Source organism: Parasteatoda tepidariorum, chromosome 8, assembly GCF_982258835.1.
Source record: "Parasteatoda tepidariorum strain Cologne lab strain chromosome 8, Ptep-v5.0, whole genome shotgun sequence".
NCBI lineage: Eukaryota > Metazoa > Arthropoda > Arachnida > Araneae > Theridiidae > Parasteatoda > Parasteatoda tepidariorum.
The window spans coordinates 69,953,372-69,971,411 of NC_141762.1; the positions used below are offsets into that span (position 1 = coordinate 69,953,372).

An 18,040-nucleotide genomic window follows, 5' to 3' on the forward strand; every position below is an offset into this window, starting at 1 on the left:
TTTTGTGTGTTTTTAATGAAAGTTGAAGCATGTGTTCAAATCCTATTTAATAGTAAAAATGCTTTTAAAAACTTTTTTTCTGTTATTTTTCCTTGGTAAAAGTATTTTATGCTTCTCCGGATCCTTTTAACGCTAACTTTTAACTTAAGATTATGGCATCAATTTGACCTTTAGCTTAATTATTTCTTAAAAACATTTTACTTTGGGTTTATTTATCTTTTTTTCTTCTATTTTAGTGAGAAAAAAAATTTCAAAAAAGGTTATTTAATTGTACTAAACAAGAGATATTCCACGAATTGAATACCTGCCAGCAACATCCCATGTGGGTAAATTGTAGCATTTGTTTATGCCACAATTTAGTAACCAATCGGGTTTGACAGGGACTCCTGACATCGCTTGCAAGTATCCAATTAAATCTGATCCAAAAGTTGATTTAGTGTGATAATAAATAAAGCTTTAATAGCTGTCACCAGTGCCATCATTAAGCCTGAGAGGTCAGGCCTAGGGTCCCTTGATGTTACAAATAATACCTTTTTGTGTTTTTCTATAAGAATTGTCTATTAGAGTTATGATTTTACAAAATTTGTAGCAAATATAAGCTCAAATTTATTAATGTATCATAATTGACTTGTAATATAAACAAAATAAAAATTCAAAAACACTTCAAATAAACAAATGTAAATTTAGTTTAAAGTAGCAACCAGGAGGCCCTGACATTTCTAGATGACGCCCTGGCTGTAACCTTAACACGCCAAGCACAACCCTGTGATTTCGGTGATATTCTTCTTAGGTTGCAAGTAACCAATTAAAATGCCATTTTAATCAAGCTCTTTTTATCAAATTTTTATTTTCTCAGTTCTTATTTTTCTAAAAAAAAGTTTTATCACTGTCATCTAATCCTAGACATCTTTTAGAAGGTAAGCATTGAAACATGCATAATGCATTAATTTAGAAACCTAATTTCTCTCTAAAAATGTCAACTCGATTTCTAACTATCAGAAAAACATACCCGATTTTATTTTGATGGTTCAATGTAAGTATTATTTGATAAGTAATACAAAAAAAAATTGTGTTTTTCAAATAAATAAATTATGCAACCAAAATAAAAAATAATTATGCACTTATTTTTTTTTTTAAAAAAATGAATTCTAAAAAAATAAATTTTATAAAGATTATTATTTTTTTTTATTTAATAATTTTATATCGTTAATGGCATGAAATTTCCTGGAACATCTACCCAATTGACCAATCTTCTTTAACAAGCAGAACCTCACTTTAAACCGATTGGAAGAAGCTGAATCATGCCCAGACTAGATTGGGTTAACTGCAATAATGGGGATATCCAAGCACTTGTAGTGAACAACTGGAACACCCTGACGAGGAAGAGCAGAATGAATAAAGATCGTTTAAAAGGCCTTGTCCTCCTAGGTGCTATCAAGTCATTAAAGAATTTTTGATTAAAAAAAATTCCTTTTTATAAAAGATCTTTCTTTTTTAAAAAATTTTGCCCCAGAAAAATAAAAGGAAATTTTTATAGTTTATCCATACAGCATTGACCTTAGCAATGTTAATATCAAATAATTACCATGGTGTATGGGTTTTAAATGGCAAAAATAATTGTATAAACAAAGCATCTTTTTCAATGAAGTTGAATTTAGTTTATTGTGGTTCGTGCAAGCCAAATTTTCTTTAGTTAATTAAACCAGTTGCCAATCGATCACCAAAGACATTCTTAAGAAACTATTACATGGTTATGAGAGTAATATAACTATCGATATTTCAATAGTTTTCCCGAAATGAGAAATAGCTTTTACGGTTCTAGTTATTTCGCAGATTATTCATAAATGTCTATGCATGAAGTTTTTTAATATAGAAATCCGATTACTTAATCAGAAGTTATACAGATATTCCTTTTTTGTGCACTGTATAAAATTATTAATATGAGTATATCGATATTATTTAATTATATTTTAGATTAGCGTCTTATTTAAAAAAAATTCCCATGCAAAATGTGTTAAAAATTTACAGAAATGAAAAGTATCAATTTTAAAACATCCCTCTGAAGAAGTTTCTGGCTGCTTCACTATATGACTCAAAATATAACTCAAATTAATTCATCTATGACCTCTAGAATTCATAACATTTTGGATCAGTGTACGATTTCCGAGTTCAAGAATTTTACTGTTTGTTTCCTCTGAAGATTTACTCTTCAAGTATCTAAAGAACCTTACCGATATCATATTTACATATTGTTATTAATCTGATAAGAATGAAACTTAAAAAAAAAAAAAAAAAAAAAACATGCTCATGATATGTGGAGAATTTAGGTCAATACTCGATTTAAATTTCATTGCAATTTTAGATTTATCAAAATTCACTGCTTTAAATTTGAAAAATAGTAGTTACCTTTTAGAATAATTTAATACTACTACTTGAAGGTTTTCTTGTGTACTGCGATAAGCGGTTCACAAGTTATTTAGTGGTTCTAAAAATAGATTATTAATACTCTAATTACTTAAGGCAAGCTATAAGTTATGAAATCAGACCCATAAACAGAATTTTAGTGGAGGTGTGATACGTGGGGATATGTCGTTCTCCCACTAGTTTTTCGATAAAATTCCCTTTTTTCTTCCATATCGAAATTTTTTTTATTTGTAAATTTTTATTTATTTATTGTAAAATTTGTTTATTTCTGCAATCTATCTACAGTAGAAGTTTTCTTAGCAATTGTGCTGTTGCAAGTATATTGATATGCACTTCTTTCGACCATTTGTGACTTTCAAAATATGGGGGAGGGCACCGGTGCAATCTACAAAAAAAAATGGTCTAAATAGTTAATTCAGGTGAACGGTCAAAAGGTTGAACCACTTATTGTTTTGGTGTGTGCATTTCGCTAAGTTTCTATAATTATTTATATTCCACCAAAATACATAAAACTTGAGAGGTATTTTAGCTTTATTGTTTTTTCCTTCTACAATACATGCACTGTATGTCTTTTTTTCTTGCCGAAATCAGTTTCGGGTCTTGATAAGCAGCGCGATAAGTCGTTTCGTAGCTGTTGTTCAAGTTTGGCTGGTGACCAGGAAACGCCTTTGGTAGAGAAAAGTTGAACATCTTGGCGTTGATGTCGCTATTTTCATCTGTCCAATTACTAACTCGGACTTTTGGATTATAACGATTCTTCAAGGGATTTTCTTGCCACTCACTTCTTCCTGAACTAATATAGTTCTGTTTCCAATATAAAAATTGTTCGCGGCTTGACATGTCTTTTGTTAGGGAAAAAAAAGTGAAGCTCCTTTTTTAAATTCTTCGCATATTATATTAATTCAACCGGTTTACAATATTAGGCTTTAATTTCATTTGCGTACCTCCGACTCTATTATGATTATTAGAATTGCAATATAAGATAAATATTAATCCATTATTTCTTTAATTAGTTTTTCAAGAAAACCGTAATTAGAACAATCTCAATATTTATGTAAATGCTTTAATTAAAATAGTTTTAAAAAAATTATTTCAGTTTATTTCAACTGCTTGATTTTGCGTTATTACATTAATTAATTTACATTTTGCTATAATTTTAAATTTAATGCTTTTGCGATTGCATTTACAGTCTAGTTTCACCAATGGTAAGGCTGAACTAGATGAATATCGAGTTTAGCCTTGCCTGGGGAAGTTATAAGTTCCCGAGCTTTAATGCTTCGTATCAGAACCAAAATAGAAACTGATTACCTGTCCATTCGAAATCCATCAATGATTAATTAGTTACAGATGCGACCAATAGGAATAGTACAAACTGAAATTGATTGAATGATAGTTGAACACTGATCTAGTTCAGCCGCTGACATCTCTATACAAAGTAATATTATTTGGTTGATAAATGCAAACGTGTAACAGTGGAGAAAATGCTATTTAATTTAGATTTTGCTAAAAAAGCTGAAGAAAACTTATATAAATGAAGCTTTGAACTTCTTTTAAACAATAAACTATTTTAATATCAGCTTACAACTTTTTCGATATTTATCCGTTTGGGGGGATTCTAAAAAAAAATTACAGCAGTATTTATAGGTACCAATTTTCCCAGAATACTAGCAGTACTAAATCATTATGGAGTCAATGACTGTGGGGGCGAATCTCTCACGGACACCAAAAAGGATAAGTACTTACTTTTCAAAAAAATATAAATTATTTTAATTGGTTTATCAAATATTATCTTCATTATCGGGATAAGAGATCAACTGGATGACTTTCGATTACCTATGAAAGAAAACGCCACACTTAATTGGTATATAAATTTTTTAAAAGAAAAATCGGTATTAGGACATTTAAGTTTAACTACGCAGTCTTCGTAAACTCAACCGATGCGAAAAGTTCTCTCTTCCAAAGTTAATATCTGTTGTTTGGTATGGTATAAACCCCCAAATTGATTAAAAATTTTGTCACTGTAACTGTTTTTAACACCATCTTGAGTGCATAAATCACAATACCAATGAACAAAATTTTATTCTGTTCACTCAAACAGTATGCTCTCCAGGGGGTCATATGTAGGCAAAGTTATTTAATAATCACCCTGTATTTCAAGCCTTAAATTACAATTAACCACATCACAACTTTAGCAGTAATGAAGAAGCTATTTTGGTACTTCATAACAATGACAGATATGCATATTTAGGAGATATGAAATAAATCCAGAAGACAAAATCAAATTAAGTCAGAAATAATTTATTGAAAACAGCAGATGATACATATAAAATCCACCGATCTGGTATTTCATTTATTAATCCAGACAAAAATTTATACAGTGAAAATAAAATCAAGCACATGTTCATAAAAAGGCACAGAGTAAGGAAGCTTTATTTTAATTAAGCAAGAAAACATAAATCACAGAAAATTAATGAATTCTTTGGTCACATTAAAATCCACCACAAAGTAAACATGGAGAAATTTTACTTTTCCAAAACAAAGCTGCACAACAGTTTCCCATGTGTTTCACAAATTGAAATAATCTCGATTGCACACACTCTAATCAACATGTTTTATTTCAGCTTTCAGGTATGGGGAAATCAAATTTTGCAGCCAATTTAAATGATTTTCTAATAAATAAATGAAGGGCTTAAATATAAAAACGGTCAAATGTATGTCAGGATTTTTTCTTAATGACATTCCAGTTAAATTTTTTTAAAAAAAGATCATGAAGAAAAATTGCGAACACATTTTGGACTTGGCCAATTTTAAAACTTATTAATTTAAAACAATTTTAAAAATAAACAGTTAGAATATCCACCATTTTTAAATTTAGAAAGCTAAATTTGATGAAACTAAGCAGAACAGTAATTCTAAATCGAGCCTGGTTAGTTTTGAAGCTATGAAAACAGTTACAAATATATTTTAAAAAATGCACCCTAGACTATTAAAAAAATGACAAAGGCTTTTTTTCTTTTTTTCTGATTTGGTCACATTTAAATATTAACCCTTCATATGATTCTATTAATACTGATGAAAAATTAGTTCAGATGACTAATAAAATAATAAAAAAATTTCTTTTTTTTTTTTTTTTTTTTAAACTTGCAATGTTGATGTTGCTTTTTAATAAGGTGGCAATAAAAATCTCTTTTATAAAAATATTTTTTTTTTGTCATCTAAAACTTGATAAACGCGTGAATGAATCCTTCAAAGCGCAAAGTAGTTTCACTACAAGCAATAAAAATAATGTACACTCTCGCAACTACGATAACATTTCATTTTACCTCTTTAACAGCATTTACAGCGGTGTATACAGACATAACTCATTAGCTATAAAAAAAAAATTCTTAAAACTACAATGGGTCAACTGACCACTTTAACACAAATTATGAAGAAAAAAAAAATCTAAGAATGTTAAAGTGTTATCAATTGGACACTAAAGTGTGAGGGGGAAAAACATTGAATGCATCACAAAGAAATAAATAACAAAAAAGAACTTTACATAATTTTCCAACTAATGACCCGTTTCTCCCTTTCACTAAAAATACATTAAATAATTTCAATTCAAATTTTAAATAGATTATGTCTAGATTGGATACATAATGAAAAATTTAAATTAGACACAAGTTATTCGTTAACACTCTTGGCTCGACAATCTATTAAACCAAATCATATTGCACTATTAACATATATATATAAATAAAAATACAACAGTTTTTATAAACTACAAGCTGATATTAGTCAAAATTTTTATAGCTTTTAAATAACAAAAAAATTGTCAAATAACAATTTGAATGAACTAATATTAACAAATATTAATATTATAATATACTAAGTGAAAATATGTTTCTAATTGTAACTTTAACATCGTTTATTTAAATTTATCTAGTAGTTAGAAACAGATTACATAGTTGGCTTTAAATATACTCAAAAATCAAAATAAAACCTTAATTTTAACTTACTAAGGCAACCTCAAAAATTTACAATTTTTATAGAAAAAAAAATTATTTTTTCTTCCTTATAATATTTACTTCATTATAAAAATTGAACATCCGGCTACTTTTCTACATAGTCCGAAAATTAGACAATGTATTTTTGCAGACAGTGTGACAACCTTTGCATGTCCGAGTCATACTAGCTCTCAGCCATGCCCTTGAAAATTAACCAAATTTCATTTTTTACTTCGTTGTCAAAGTCAATTTGTTTGAAGTGGGAGTAAATGCCAGCTGGAACCATAATAAATACCAATAAAACTTAAACGAGCATTTCAGAACTGAAGAAGTGGAATGTTGAACATACATGCAACATCCACATGTCAGTTATAAATTGTTTCTCTCTTGCAATAGTTTCAAAGGAACATTGCACACTATAGACTGGACTTGGCACCCAATAACTATCACTTTCACCTTAATTTAAAAAAAAAAAAAACATTACATCATGAGGTAATTCATAGATTTGGCAAAGGTAAATGTGAGGTTTAACTCTTTCTCAAGGACATGCAGGTAGCTAGTTCACCACAGGTATAAAAGTTAGTGTCCACAAAATTCCACCAACCGATTTCACTATTATGTAGAAAAATAGAGGTGTGTTCAGTTTTTAAAACTGTCTAAATATTATAGTAAATATTATTTGAATAGTACAAGAGCACAACAATGAAGGCACACTTCACAATCATGTTCGTATGGAAAACCATACATTTCAACATGAAAGAAGTAAGCACCATAGCCAGTTTAATTTCGCATAACACATATTATTAGGTAACACGTTTTACTTAAGATAAATTCAAGAATCACATAAATAAAATTTAACCAATAATCGACGAAAATGTCACAATTATATCGCCTTATAATATACTGTTAGAATCTTTGATGAGGGATAACTAATGAGCAATGATAACAATTAATCATATTTAAAGCATTACAACCATTTTTATTAATAATAATTTATCATAAAAGCAAATGTTATATAAATAATTTACTGTACATAAACCAATAATCATATTAACGATAAGCATTAATAGGCAAATCCAACACTAAAAAAAAAGTTTAGCATTAAAAAAGAGAAATACATTAAAATAAGTAAAAATTTAAATCTTATAAACGGATACTTGATGCGACATTTTGAAAAAACAGTACTGATCAACAATGATTATATCAAATTTCCAGCCTAAACAAAGTCCTTAACATTTCACCACTTAGCTGGTAAATAATAAACAAAAATTATTTGCTGGTTTAAACAAGTTTTTTTTTAATTAAATTCTTCGATAACATGATTGAAATAAATATCCAATATTAAAATTCATCTTCGTCAGATAACCCTTTGATTAAAAAATAATAATAATAAAATAAATAACGCTTAAAAGCATGTTAATTTTTTTTTCTTCTTTTCAACAAATGTCTGCCCTTGTCCCAATTTTTGAGCACACAGAGAAGGGGGGGGGGTTGAAAGACATCACAGCCCTGAATGTCAGGACATGACTATTTAGCAAACACAATTGCAAGTATAAATTATAAGCTTTGTTGCGAATCATCTCTGGAGAAGTCCTCAGTGTCCAAAAGATTTTAAAAAGTTCATGAAAGGAGAACTTCGGCAAAGCCCAAACTGGAGTATATACATTAACTTTCTTCTGCAAAAATAAACAAATATCAGATATTTGATGCAAATTTAGAACTAAATATATGTTCAGGTTGATTCAGAATTATTGTTCAAAAATCTTCATACAGGTTAAGAACATAAGCACGATTGTCACTCAAATCTGTAAAAAAATTCCATGCGTTTTCCCTGTACATATTATACACAATATATTAAGAGGAAACACACAATCATTGAGCTCTTGTCTGAGCTATAGTGGGCTAACTATACTAGTTTTATTGGGCTTTAGATTGGGCTAATTATACTAATTGCTGGAAAAACTTAAAGAAATAAGGAACAGCTTAACCTACTTAAAACAAATAACGCTATAATAAATTAAATAGTTTAGTTTAGCAGAAATATCGTCCTTACAGATCCTATAGAATGCGCTTTGAGAGGTCAGCACTTTTTAAAAGACGAAAATAAGAAATAACAGGGTTCCTACACTATTTTGAGAAAACAATATCCTGACTTTTGCAGGTTTTTCCTGACCTTTTACAATAAAATTCCTGACCCGCCGTTTCCCACCTACTCCAACAAAACTCTTAACATTGCAGTTTCAATTAGTAATAATATGCTACTTAGTCATTATCATATATTGAATAGGATAAACACTTATATATTAAAGTGGAATTGCGTAATAGCACTTCATCCCAAATTATATTTTCAGAAAACTTGTGAAACATATTTTTAATTATCATGATTAGATTAAACTTTTAGTGTGTTTTTGTAGTTAGATACGAAAACTATTTAAATAAAAAGATCAAGAAAATCTGTTGGATTATAGAAATATTATTTTATTTCATGTTAAGTGGAACCAAATGCATGAGTGTCGTCAGGATATAAAGGGTTAATCAAATCTGCGAGATATGTATCAGTATCCTCAAATAATAATATTTACGCTTAAAACATACTAGAACATTTGCTACATTAAGTTAATAGTTTTTAAAAATCACCAATTCACTTCAAACTGACTTTTCTTTTAAAAGATAATATTGAAATATAAAAGGGAAAAAAGTCAAGAAAAGTTAATTATATACAAAAAAAAAAAAAAAAAAAAAAAATCAGATAGAAAAATTATGCACTTGTGAGAAAAATAAAATCAAAAATATCTTCTTTTTTTTTTCAGTATTTTTAAATTTATTTCTGTAATACTGTAAGCTTCCGGAGAAACTCAGGGGCTCCTATGTTATATAATATTTCTCAACATATTTTGTTTGACAATTTCTGAATCAAGAACATCCAGTTCTGTGGCAGCAGCTTTCGTCAATTTAGATTTTCTTAATTTCAAATCATCTATCTTTTCTTTTATTTGTTTTCCAGAAGTTTCAGCTTTTTTACTCTCTTCGTTTTTCTTTCTTTCTTTTTTTTTGGCTTCTAATGCATGTCTCCATCTTGTTCTAGATCCTTTTTCAGCATCTAGCATTTTTTTCATTAATGTCTATGTTTTTTATTCCATTTATAAATTAAACATAATCATACACACGCCTTTGTGAAATAATTGAGTCTTCATTGAGGTTTTCAACCAATAAGCTTTTATTGATTGAAAATCCCCCTTCGACTGCTGCATTACCATGAGAGAGGATAAGAACAATTTTTATAACCTCCCACAAATCTTCACATTTTTTTTCTCTGTGCAAATATTTCGAAAACAATTTATCTAATCTCTTTTGCTGTGAATTAAACTCTAAGAAACTCCTTTGTTCTTCTTTTTTTTTCACAAAACAGTAAAAATTCCTTTTTTGCTTTTTCTGCTTTTGTTTCAGCTACTGTTGTCTGTAAACCAGTTATTCACACAAAGAGCAATAAACCTAGCAACCCTATCAAAAATTCCTTATCATTGGATAAACAGGAGGAAATTTGCTAACAGGACAGGTTCTACCAGGGAAAGAGGAATGTTATTATGAGGAAATTACATATTTTGAATTACAGAATTTTTCTTTGAAACTTTATTTTTGCCTGTCAGTCTTTGAATGAACTATAGTTTTTTTTTTATTTTCCTAACTTTATGAATATGTAAGAAAAATCCTGACTTTTTAGCTTAATATTAGAATATCCTGACTTTTGCAGGTTTTCCTGACCATACAGGAACCCTGAATAAAATTCCCTGTATTTTCCCAGTTTGTAAGAAAAACTCTAAATTCCCTGTTATTTCAGGTGATTTTGCAGGTTTTTCCTGTGGAGTGGCAACCCTGATTTGAAGCAAGATCATATTGGTATATACAGGGTATCCGCTACATTTTAGATTTTCTAATCCATGACTAATTCCAAGAATTTTTCATGACTTCACAAAGTACTATTTCCTCCACAAAAACACAATAAATTTAAAAAAGCCTTATAATAACATTAATCGAAATGATAGGTATAACCAAAATTGTTATACTCTGCATGTTCATACCTAGAGATTTTAAATTTAAAAAAAACAGAGTAAAGAAATAGTGGAAGTAATTAATTGAAAAAAATACAAAAGCAAATAATTTTTTTTTCTTTTTTTCGGCAGAATTATATTCTAAAGATACTTTCCTTGTCCATCGGAAAGGAAAGAAATACTCCAGATTTTTCTGTTCTCATTTCGGAATAAAAAAAATTCGCCAATGACTGGCTTGTTACAGTTGGAATTTTAAATTGATAAAATAAAAATAATAAATAACAAAAACTCTGAAATCAGAGAAGTTTAAAAGATAATTCGCTCCAGAAAAGAGGTTTTTTCCTTCATTTTTTTAAAGAACACGATAAAAATATTATACATTTTAATAAAATATGACTGTGGGGGAGGATTTTGTTACAAATTCAGATATTTGGAACACCGTGTAATTGGGGGGGGGGTTAAATTCCATTTTTAAAATTAGATTTTTAGGTGACCTAAATCCATGATTTTATTTTTAAAAATAGTTAGAATCATGACAAATTTTGTTCAGTACTGAAATTCATGACTTTCCAGCTGCACAGATACCCTGTATATATGATCGCAGGCGCAATGTAGAAGCACTACAATGTCATAAAGTCAAAGATCGAAACATGTGACAAATAGTATTTATTACACAAAAACTTGTTAATAATAATGAATCATTTTCAAAATTTAAATCTTGTATGGATAAGCGAATTTTATAACTACCAACAAAAATTTCACATTTGTTTAAAAAGTCACCACATACTGACAAGATATATAGAAAGTGAAATTAAGATTAAGTGGTCCAAAACTTTGATCATTCTCCTGCCTAAACTATTAGAGCCATATTTTTCAGATTGTGGTTGCCCTCATATTTTAATGGTCAAAGCTTCGAACTTGTTGGAAAAAATTACTTTGTTAGTTAACACTAATTACTTAGTATATATGAGATACATCGAACCATTAAGATTTACACTTAGATTGTGAAAATACAGTCATTAAAAACAAAGAAAGCTATATTTAGGGTAATCTCTCTTTTTTTTACTTATTTACAGCACAAGATGGAACGCTTATCATTTCTTATGATGGACACCTGTGAAATTTCATGACACCGAATTAAATATGCTATTAAACATGTTGCAAAACTACAGCACTTTTTACTGTAAATGCGTGGATAAAAAGCGTTCAGTTCATATTTATTTATTGCATCAGAAAATCTTTCAGAATTTATGCAAATGTTTTGGAAAATTTATTCCTTATTTTAAGGTACCTCAAACTTAAATTCAATTCCTGCGTTTTTTGGGGGTATTTTAATCTAATTTTTCCACAGCTAATAATTTTTATAAAAAAAAAAACAATTCCGATTTTTCTGTGCTCTTGCCATGCTAATTTTATCAAGGCCTAGGCCAATGATTTCTGAGGGGCAGAAAATTAATAAAAAGTCACCAAAAGGATTACTATTATCAAATCTATAAGAGCTTTATATTTAGATTTATTATGTAAACTTTAACTGAGAAAAATATTCTTTCAAGTTTTCCAAATTTCCGTGATTTTTTCTCTTAGTAAATAAAAAAAATTATTAAAAACTATTTAATGGAATAAATTTAAGGGAAAGCATTCAGGTTATTATACGGGTATGTAGACATTTTTATCTTCCATGCAATCATCAGTATTGGTTAATAGCAAAATAGTAAGGGGTCTCGAAAACAAATGCTTTCGTCTTATCAGTCTATATTTATTTTTTTAGTTCTGTCTTACCTATGCACATAAATTATATTATTAGAATAAACTTAAACATATTATGTGAAAGAATTCAGGTAGGTAGTAATCAAGAGATATAATGAGCAACACACACTTTTTCTTCTTTTTCTACTATTTATGACACATTAAAGGTAACTTATTGTAAGCAAAACTGGTAGCTCACTGTGGTAAACATTCAAGATATAGAGATAATATTGAAATACTGTTTACTATTGAGGATAAAGATTTTTGGTGGAGCATTATTTTGTACATGATAAATATTCAATATATTTTGTACATAATAAATGTAAAATCATTATTATGATTAAAAATATTATTAAAAATTGATTAAATATTTCAATAATTATAAATTTATTAAATAAAAATATGAAGGCATTAAAATTTTTAAGTGATATAAAAAACCAAAATCAAGAATAACAAAAATCTCTTTCAGAAATTGAAATAGGCCTTAATTTAGAAAACAAATCAAAGTCTCTTTGGTGGTTCTTTTATTTACTTTTTTAGTTAGAATAAAATTCCTTGCTTTTTTTTAGATTGATGAAATTCCCTACTTTCTTGGCTCTAAAGCCGCCACACATTGCTTTTCCTACCTTTATATGCAGAAAAAAAAAAAATTCTAAAAAATTTGTAAAGATACTAGATTTAGCAGGCATTTAATATGACTAGTAAAATTAATGCAAACCTTTTTTAGGAGACATCACTTTTCGACCGCCTTTGATAGCTGTGGAATCTAAAATAGATGGATCATAAGTATAACAAATATTTGCAACGATACATAGGAATTATAACTGACATTCTAATAGTTTATACAATAGTCAATTAAATATGCACAATTTATATCAACAGAATGAAGATGAAATACATTTTATCTCACCAAAGTCACTCACCTCCACTATTCCTAAAAAAAGGAAGAAAAAAAAAACATATTAATCACTTTTATTAAAACTCAAACAAAATAATTCATATTATCAATAAAAAAAATGCGATAAAGACATTCACTAAGTTAATGAAAATATATCCAGCGACCATATACTAAAAACGACTATATGCTAAATAAATTTGCACATTTTAAATTTCTGTAGCTTCCTTGGAAATAAAGAAACTTTTGTGTCAAATCAATTTCAAGACAAAGAAGCTTAACTTATGTACTATCTCAATTAAAAGAGTTTAAAGTGGACTTGTTGATAAGTCTAAGCATTGTTGTTGTATAGTCATAAAAAACAGACCAATTCATTAATTTGCATTCAAACAAAGCAAAAAACTAAAACGGTGAATAAAAAAGGGTTGAGGAAATAATAACAAGATGGAAGTTGGTATGTTATTTATACAAGAAAGCTTGCAGATTGGGTAAGAGTTCCAAAAAATCCAAAAGTGTTAAAATTATTTAGTGAGTTACCATTTTATATAACTAAGAAACAAAGGATTTATTTTGTCTCTAACTACTTCAATGTCAATTAGTATCCATCCACATTGTTCAAAATCCTAAAAATTCAAATAATGCTCAGAGAGTTTAAAATTACTTTTAAATGTCAATTGTTCCGTTTTTCTATAAAAAAATTAAACTGTTCAATAATAAAAAGATTGATTTTAGCATTATTTGAGAGTTAAAGTTTAACATCATGATATTTATATATGGAAAAAAAATAATGATAATTACATGTTAGATCCTGAACCCTGGAATTGATTAGGCCTGATTCCCTGATTTGCACTGCCAGAGTGAGGCTGTCCTGCCCTGATGGGTTTAGCTAGAAATAAAATTTAGCATTTAAAATAAACAGTATAAAACTACACTCGCAAATTTATTCAAGCAAATTAATTAGCACTTACCAATATGAGCCATATTTCCACGCCTAGCAATTTGCTTTTGTCTCACAGCTTCTTTTATTCTATCAACCTCATGTTGATATCTAAATTTACAAATTAAAAAAATTCTTTAATTTCCACATTTGAAAAATAAACATTTTATTTTATCGATTGAATAATTATGAAGAACACTAAGAAGTTGTATTTGAGAAACAACTTTATTCCAGATGATTTATAAATAACAAAAACTGATTGTTTTCTTAAATAAAATCTGCTAAATAAAAATGTATAAATCTCTTTAAAGTGAAAGATAAAATTCAATTAAAAGATTTATTATTCAACATAGTTACAGTTGATACTTGAACATGTAAACTTGTTTAAATTAAAAAAAAGAAAAGAAAAATACTTAATTCTACTATTGAAGTTGATTTTGCCACAGTATACTCATATTAATTACAACACCTACTTAAGTGAGAGTAACTAATGAGAGGATTTCATGGCAATACAAATCCAAGTTAATATCTTTTGTGTTAGACTTAAACTGGCAACATCAATATATTAAAACTAAATACTGCATTACTTAAAATAATATCATTAACTCAGTGTTTAAACTAACGGTTCAGATATCATTTAACAATTCAAAGAGTAGTAATGAGATCAAAAAGATGAAGATACAATAGAACTCTGATTATCAAACCTTTTATACCTAAATATTTCTGCTAACTGAATTTGATAATATTTTTTTGCCTATTTTCTTTCTTTTACTTTTTCATTTTCAATAATGCTGTCATATTTAAACTTAACATGAGACCTTTCAGGTCTCTATGTTGTTGCTTTCAAGTGACAGATCTGACGAATAGTTTTCAAAGCCCGTTTAATTACTCATATTCAAAGCCACATTTAATTACTTGCTATATCATATTTTGCAATTATTTGATTTGCAACAATCATCTTAACATTAACTATTAGAAGCTAAGTTTAGTTATATCATCATGGCTTCCCTTTCGCTAGAAGGAACAGGTCATATTAGTCTGAGCAAGAAAAAAATATATTTGTATCAGCAGCATTGAGAACATGTTAAATGCTGCTAGTTAAGGAATATAAATCAATGTAATCAATTTAATAAAACAATAAATATAGCTAATGATTCAAAATTAGATGCTGCTTTTAAAAATAGGTTATAAAAATGGGGGGTGAAGAAACATGGCTATCTAAAACAATAGTGTAAGTGTATTTAAAATATCTTTATACTCATTATCATGTAGCTGGTATCATAATAAAATTAAATTTGTATACTGTTAAGCAAAAATTATTGTTGAAAATAAAAAAAAACACAATGTCAACACCATAATTGAAATACTACTTTATAAATAAACCTCAAACTTTTGAAAGAAATCAGATTTCCAGAAAAGACATAATTAAAACAATTTTAAGATACATTAAAAAAAAAGTTATGTAGAGAAAAAATCACCTTTTTCTATCACGCATAGCACTTTCTTTAGCATCTTTCAGAGCCTGCTCCAAAGCTTTTACTCTTTCCATTGTTGCACGCAGCCTTTTCTCTAGTTTAGGAAGTTCACAGCGCAAATCAGCATTATCTCTAACCAGCTACAATCATTCCGAATTCGGCCAATTAGTAAAAATGAATTTATAATAATAAATGCATAAATTTTATTTAATATTTACTTAAAATAAAGTGCATGAGTGGATTTTAATTATTATTAACACATTCACATAATTAAAATAGTAAAAAAAAAAATTAATAAATTATGATGAAACTTGAATAATAAAAAAGAAACAAATATAGATTTTTAAATTAAAACTTTCAGAAGGACATACCTGTTTATGGACTTTGGTTAGTTGATCTAGATTGTTTTCGAGGAATGAGATCTTTTGCTTCTGGGCTAAACTACCGCCATTATCATCACTGTCATCTCCAACAGACGATTTCTTTACCCTACTCTGAAGGTCTTGTACAAAAAGTTTTCTTAGATTATGTAAAGTCTGAAGTTCTTTAGCCTAAAAAAGTAGATGAAAGTAATATGAAAATTTTTTTAAGTATAATTCAATTACTACTTTAAGAATATAGTGAGAGCTCATTTAAGGAAACATATACCAATTCAAAATACTTTTATAGTACTCAAATGGGTCTTCATATAAGTATCACTATTTTCTGTTACCCTATTGATTCTTGTTTATTAAGGATGTTTTTCTTACACACACTGTACTTTGCAAGTAAACTTGAATATGACTTTACAGTAACAGTATTTCTAACATTAAAAAGTTAAGCTCACTTCACAATAGATGTGCTCACCAACAAAAATAATTTGGAATTCATGAATATTTTATTTTTAACTTTTTTTTCATGAAAAAGGCATTGTTTTCATCCCTTTGTTCAGTATAAAGAATTTATGACCCACCTTCTATTAAGACATAATTCTGAAACAATTAAAAAATTGTTTCCAAACATTTTTAAAAAATGTAAAAAATTATAATTTTTTAATGAAATTTTTTTTCAAATAAAAAGTGTTTGATACTCATAAGTGTTTAATTGCTTACATCTAAGATATTTGTTCAAATCAATAGGATTCAATGTGGAGTTTAAAAACACAAAATCTGTAATAGTTTATGCTGCCTACTAATTTATGGGTATTACCTATCAAAACAGCAAATCATTCAGCACTGTAAATTATGTCTGAAGCAAAAATAGATCACTGGAATACCTCAATGAATATGAAACATATTCAAATCATTGTTTCAATTGGCAATTCTGAATATAAAATTGTATGAATATTCATATAATTTTATATTCAGAATTGCTCTAATTCTGTTATGCACTGCCAATTATGGTTTTCTATAGGCGCACTACTACCTCTATTGCAAAAAAAAAATTTTAAATTTTAAAAATAACAATTAGAAATACATAGTGCAATTAAAAGAGTAATCGAAATACAAATGATTTGAATGTAACAGTCCTAAAACACTGACTGGTCCAATATAAGTATAATACTATGGTACTAATGGGTGTGAAAAATGTTTTCTTAGTTGCAGGATATAATTTGTTAATGCATTTCCAAAACCTATAACTTGGTATGGTAAGAAAATGAGTCCTTTTAAACTATACCAATTAATTCAAGATAACTCAATTATTCTTGCTACTATTAAGTCTATATGGGTACGGCTTAGAAAATCGGATATTTTAGCCATCTTAAATCCCACCAATTTTTAAGCTTCATATGCTCAACAAAATATTAGTGTCTTTACAACAAAGTCAAACACTAAGAGTCAACTGCAAAGGTATAGATTTCTGATAGTACTGAGTGATATCAATGGCAGAAATACCATCTTAGCCAATCATAGAAAATATGGTCCTCAAGATATACTTTGATAAATAATTTCATTACATTTTTGTGTAGATTATTTCTATTTTCATATCACATTAAAATAAAATTATAACATTTTGTAATAATGATAAAAAGAAAATAAGTAGTAAACAAGAAAAAAATTTATTATTTGTGAAATGCAACATACCACAGTCTCTTCCAAGCCTTTGAGATCCTGACGAGCTTGCTCTCTTCTCTCACTCATTAATCTGAAATAGGTGTAGAAGATTTAATTTACATAGTTGGTTGTTAATATAAGGCATGCATAAAAATATTAGTGAACGGATACATAAAATAAATGATGAAAACAAGATACCAATATTCTCATTTAAGTATTACCAGAAAGCTAGGCAAAATTTTTGGGTAAAATGTTTGCATTGGAAGGGAGCTATAGGAAGGAGTCAGTGAAAGAATAGTTCTTGGTTGATTGAAAAACAGATGTCACATGCCATCAAAAAATGTAGAACAAAATGAGAATAGGTTTTGAACTAACCCAAATCAATGCAAATAATTATCATAGATAATTTTTTTATTTCCTCTATATCTAATGGAATCCTCTAACAACACTGGTCTAAAATGCTTGAAATTGTCAGATATCTTAATTTGAGCA

General features: G+C 28.1%; 1 protein-coding gene across 2 annotated transcripts in view; it reads right to left on the minus strand.

The window, feature by feature from the left end:
* Positions 1-7,703: 7,703 nt before the first annotated feature.
* LOC107444172 (kinesin heavy chain) overlaps positions 7,704-18,040 on the minus strand; it is a 45,520-nt gene continuing 35,183 nt past the window's right edge. The window contains exons 20-26 of one of the 2 annotated variants that reach the window (XM_087169083.1): positions 17,579-17,639; positions 15,887-16,066; positions 15,519-15,655; positions 14,072-14,151; positions 13,902-13,989; positions 12,927-12,974; positions 7,704-8,089 (exon numbers count right to left, since the gene is read on the minus strand). In XM_087169083.1, coding sequence (XP_087025209.1) covers positions 12,932-12,974; positions 13,902-13,989; positions 14,072-14,151; positions 15,519-15,655; positions 15,887-16,066; positions 17,579-17,639 — 589 coding nt within the window. In that variant the 3' untranslated portion in view covers positions 7,704-8,089; positions 12,927-12,931. Of the gene's footprint in view, positions 8,090-12,926; positions 12,975-13,108; positions 13,143-13,901; positions 13,990-14,071; positions 14,152-15,518; positions 15,656-15,886; positions 16,067-17,578; positions 17,640-18,040 lie in introns of those variants that run through there. The other variant, XM_087169084.1, reaches the window with a different exon arrangement.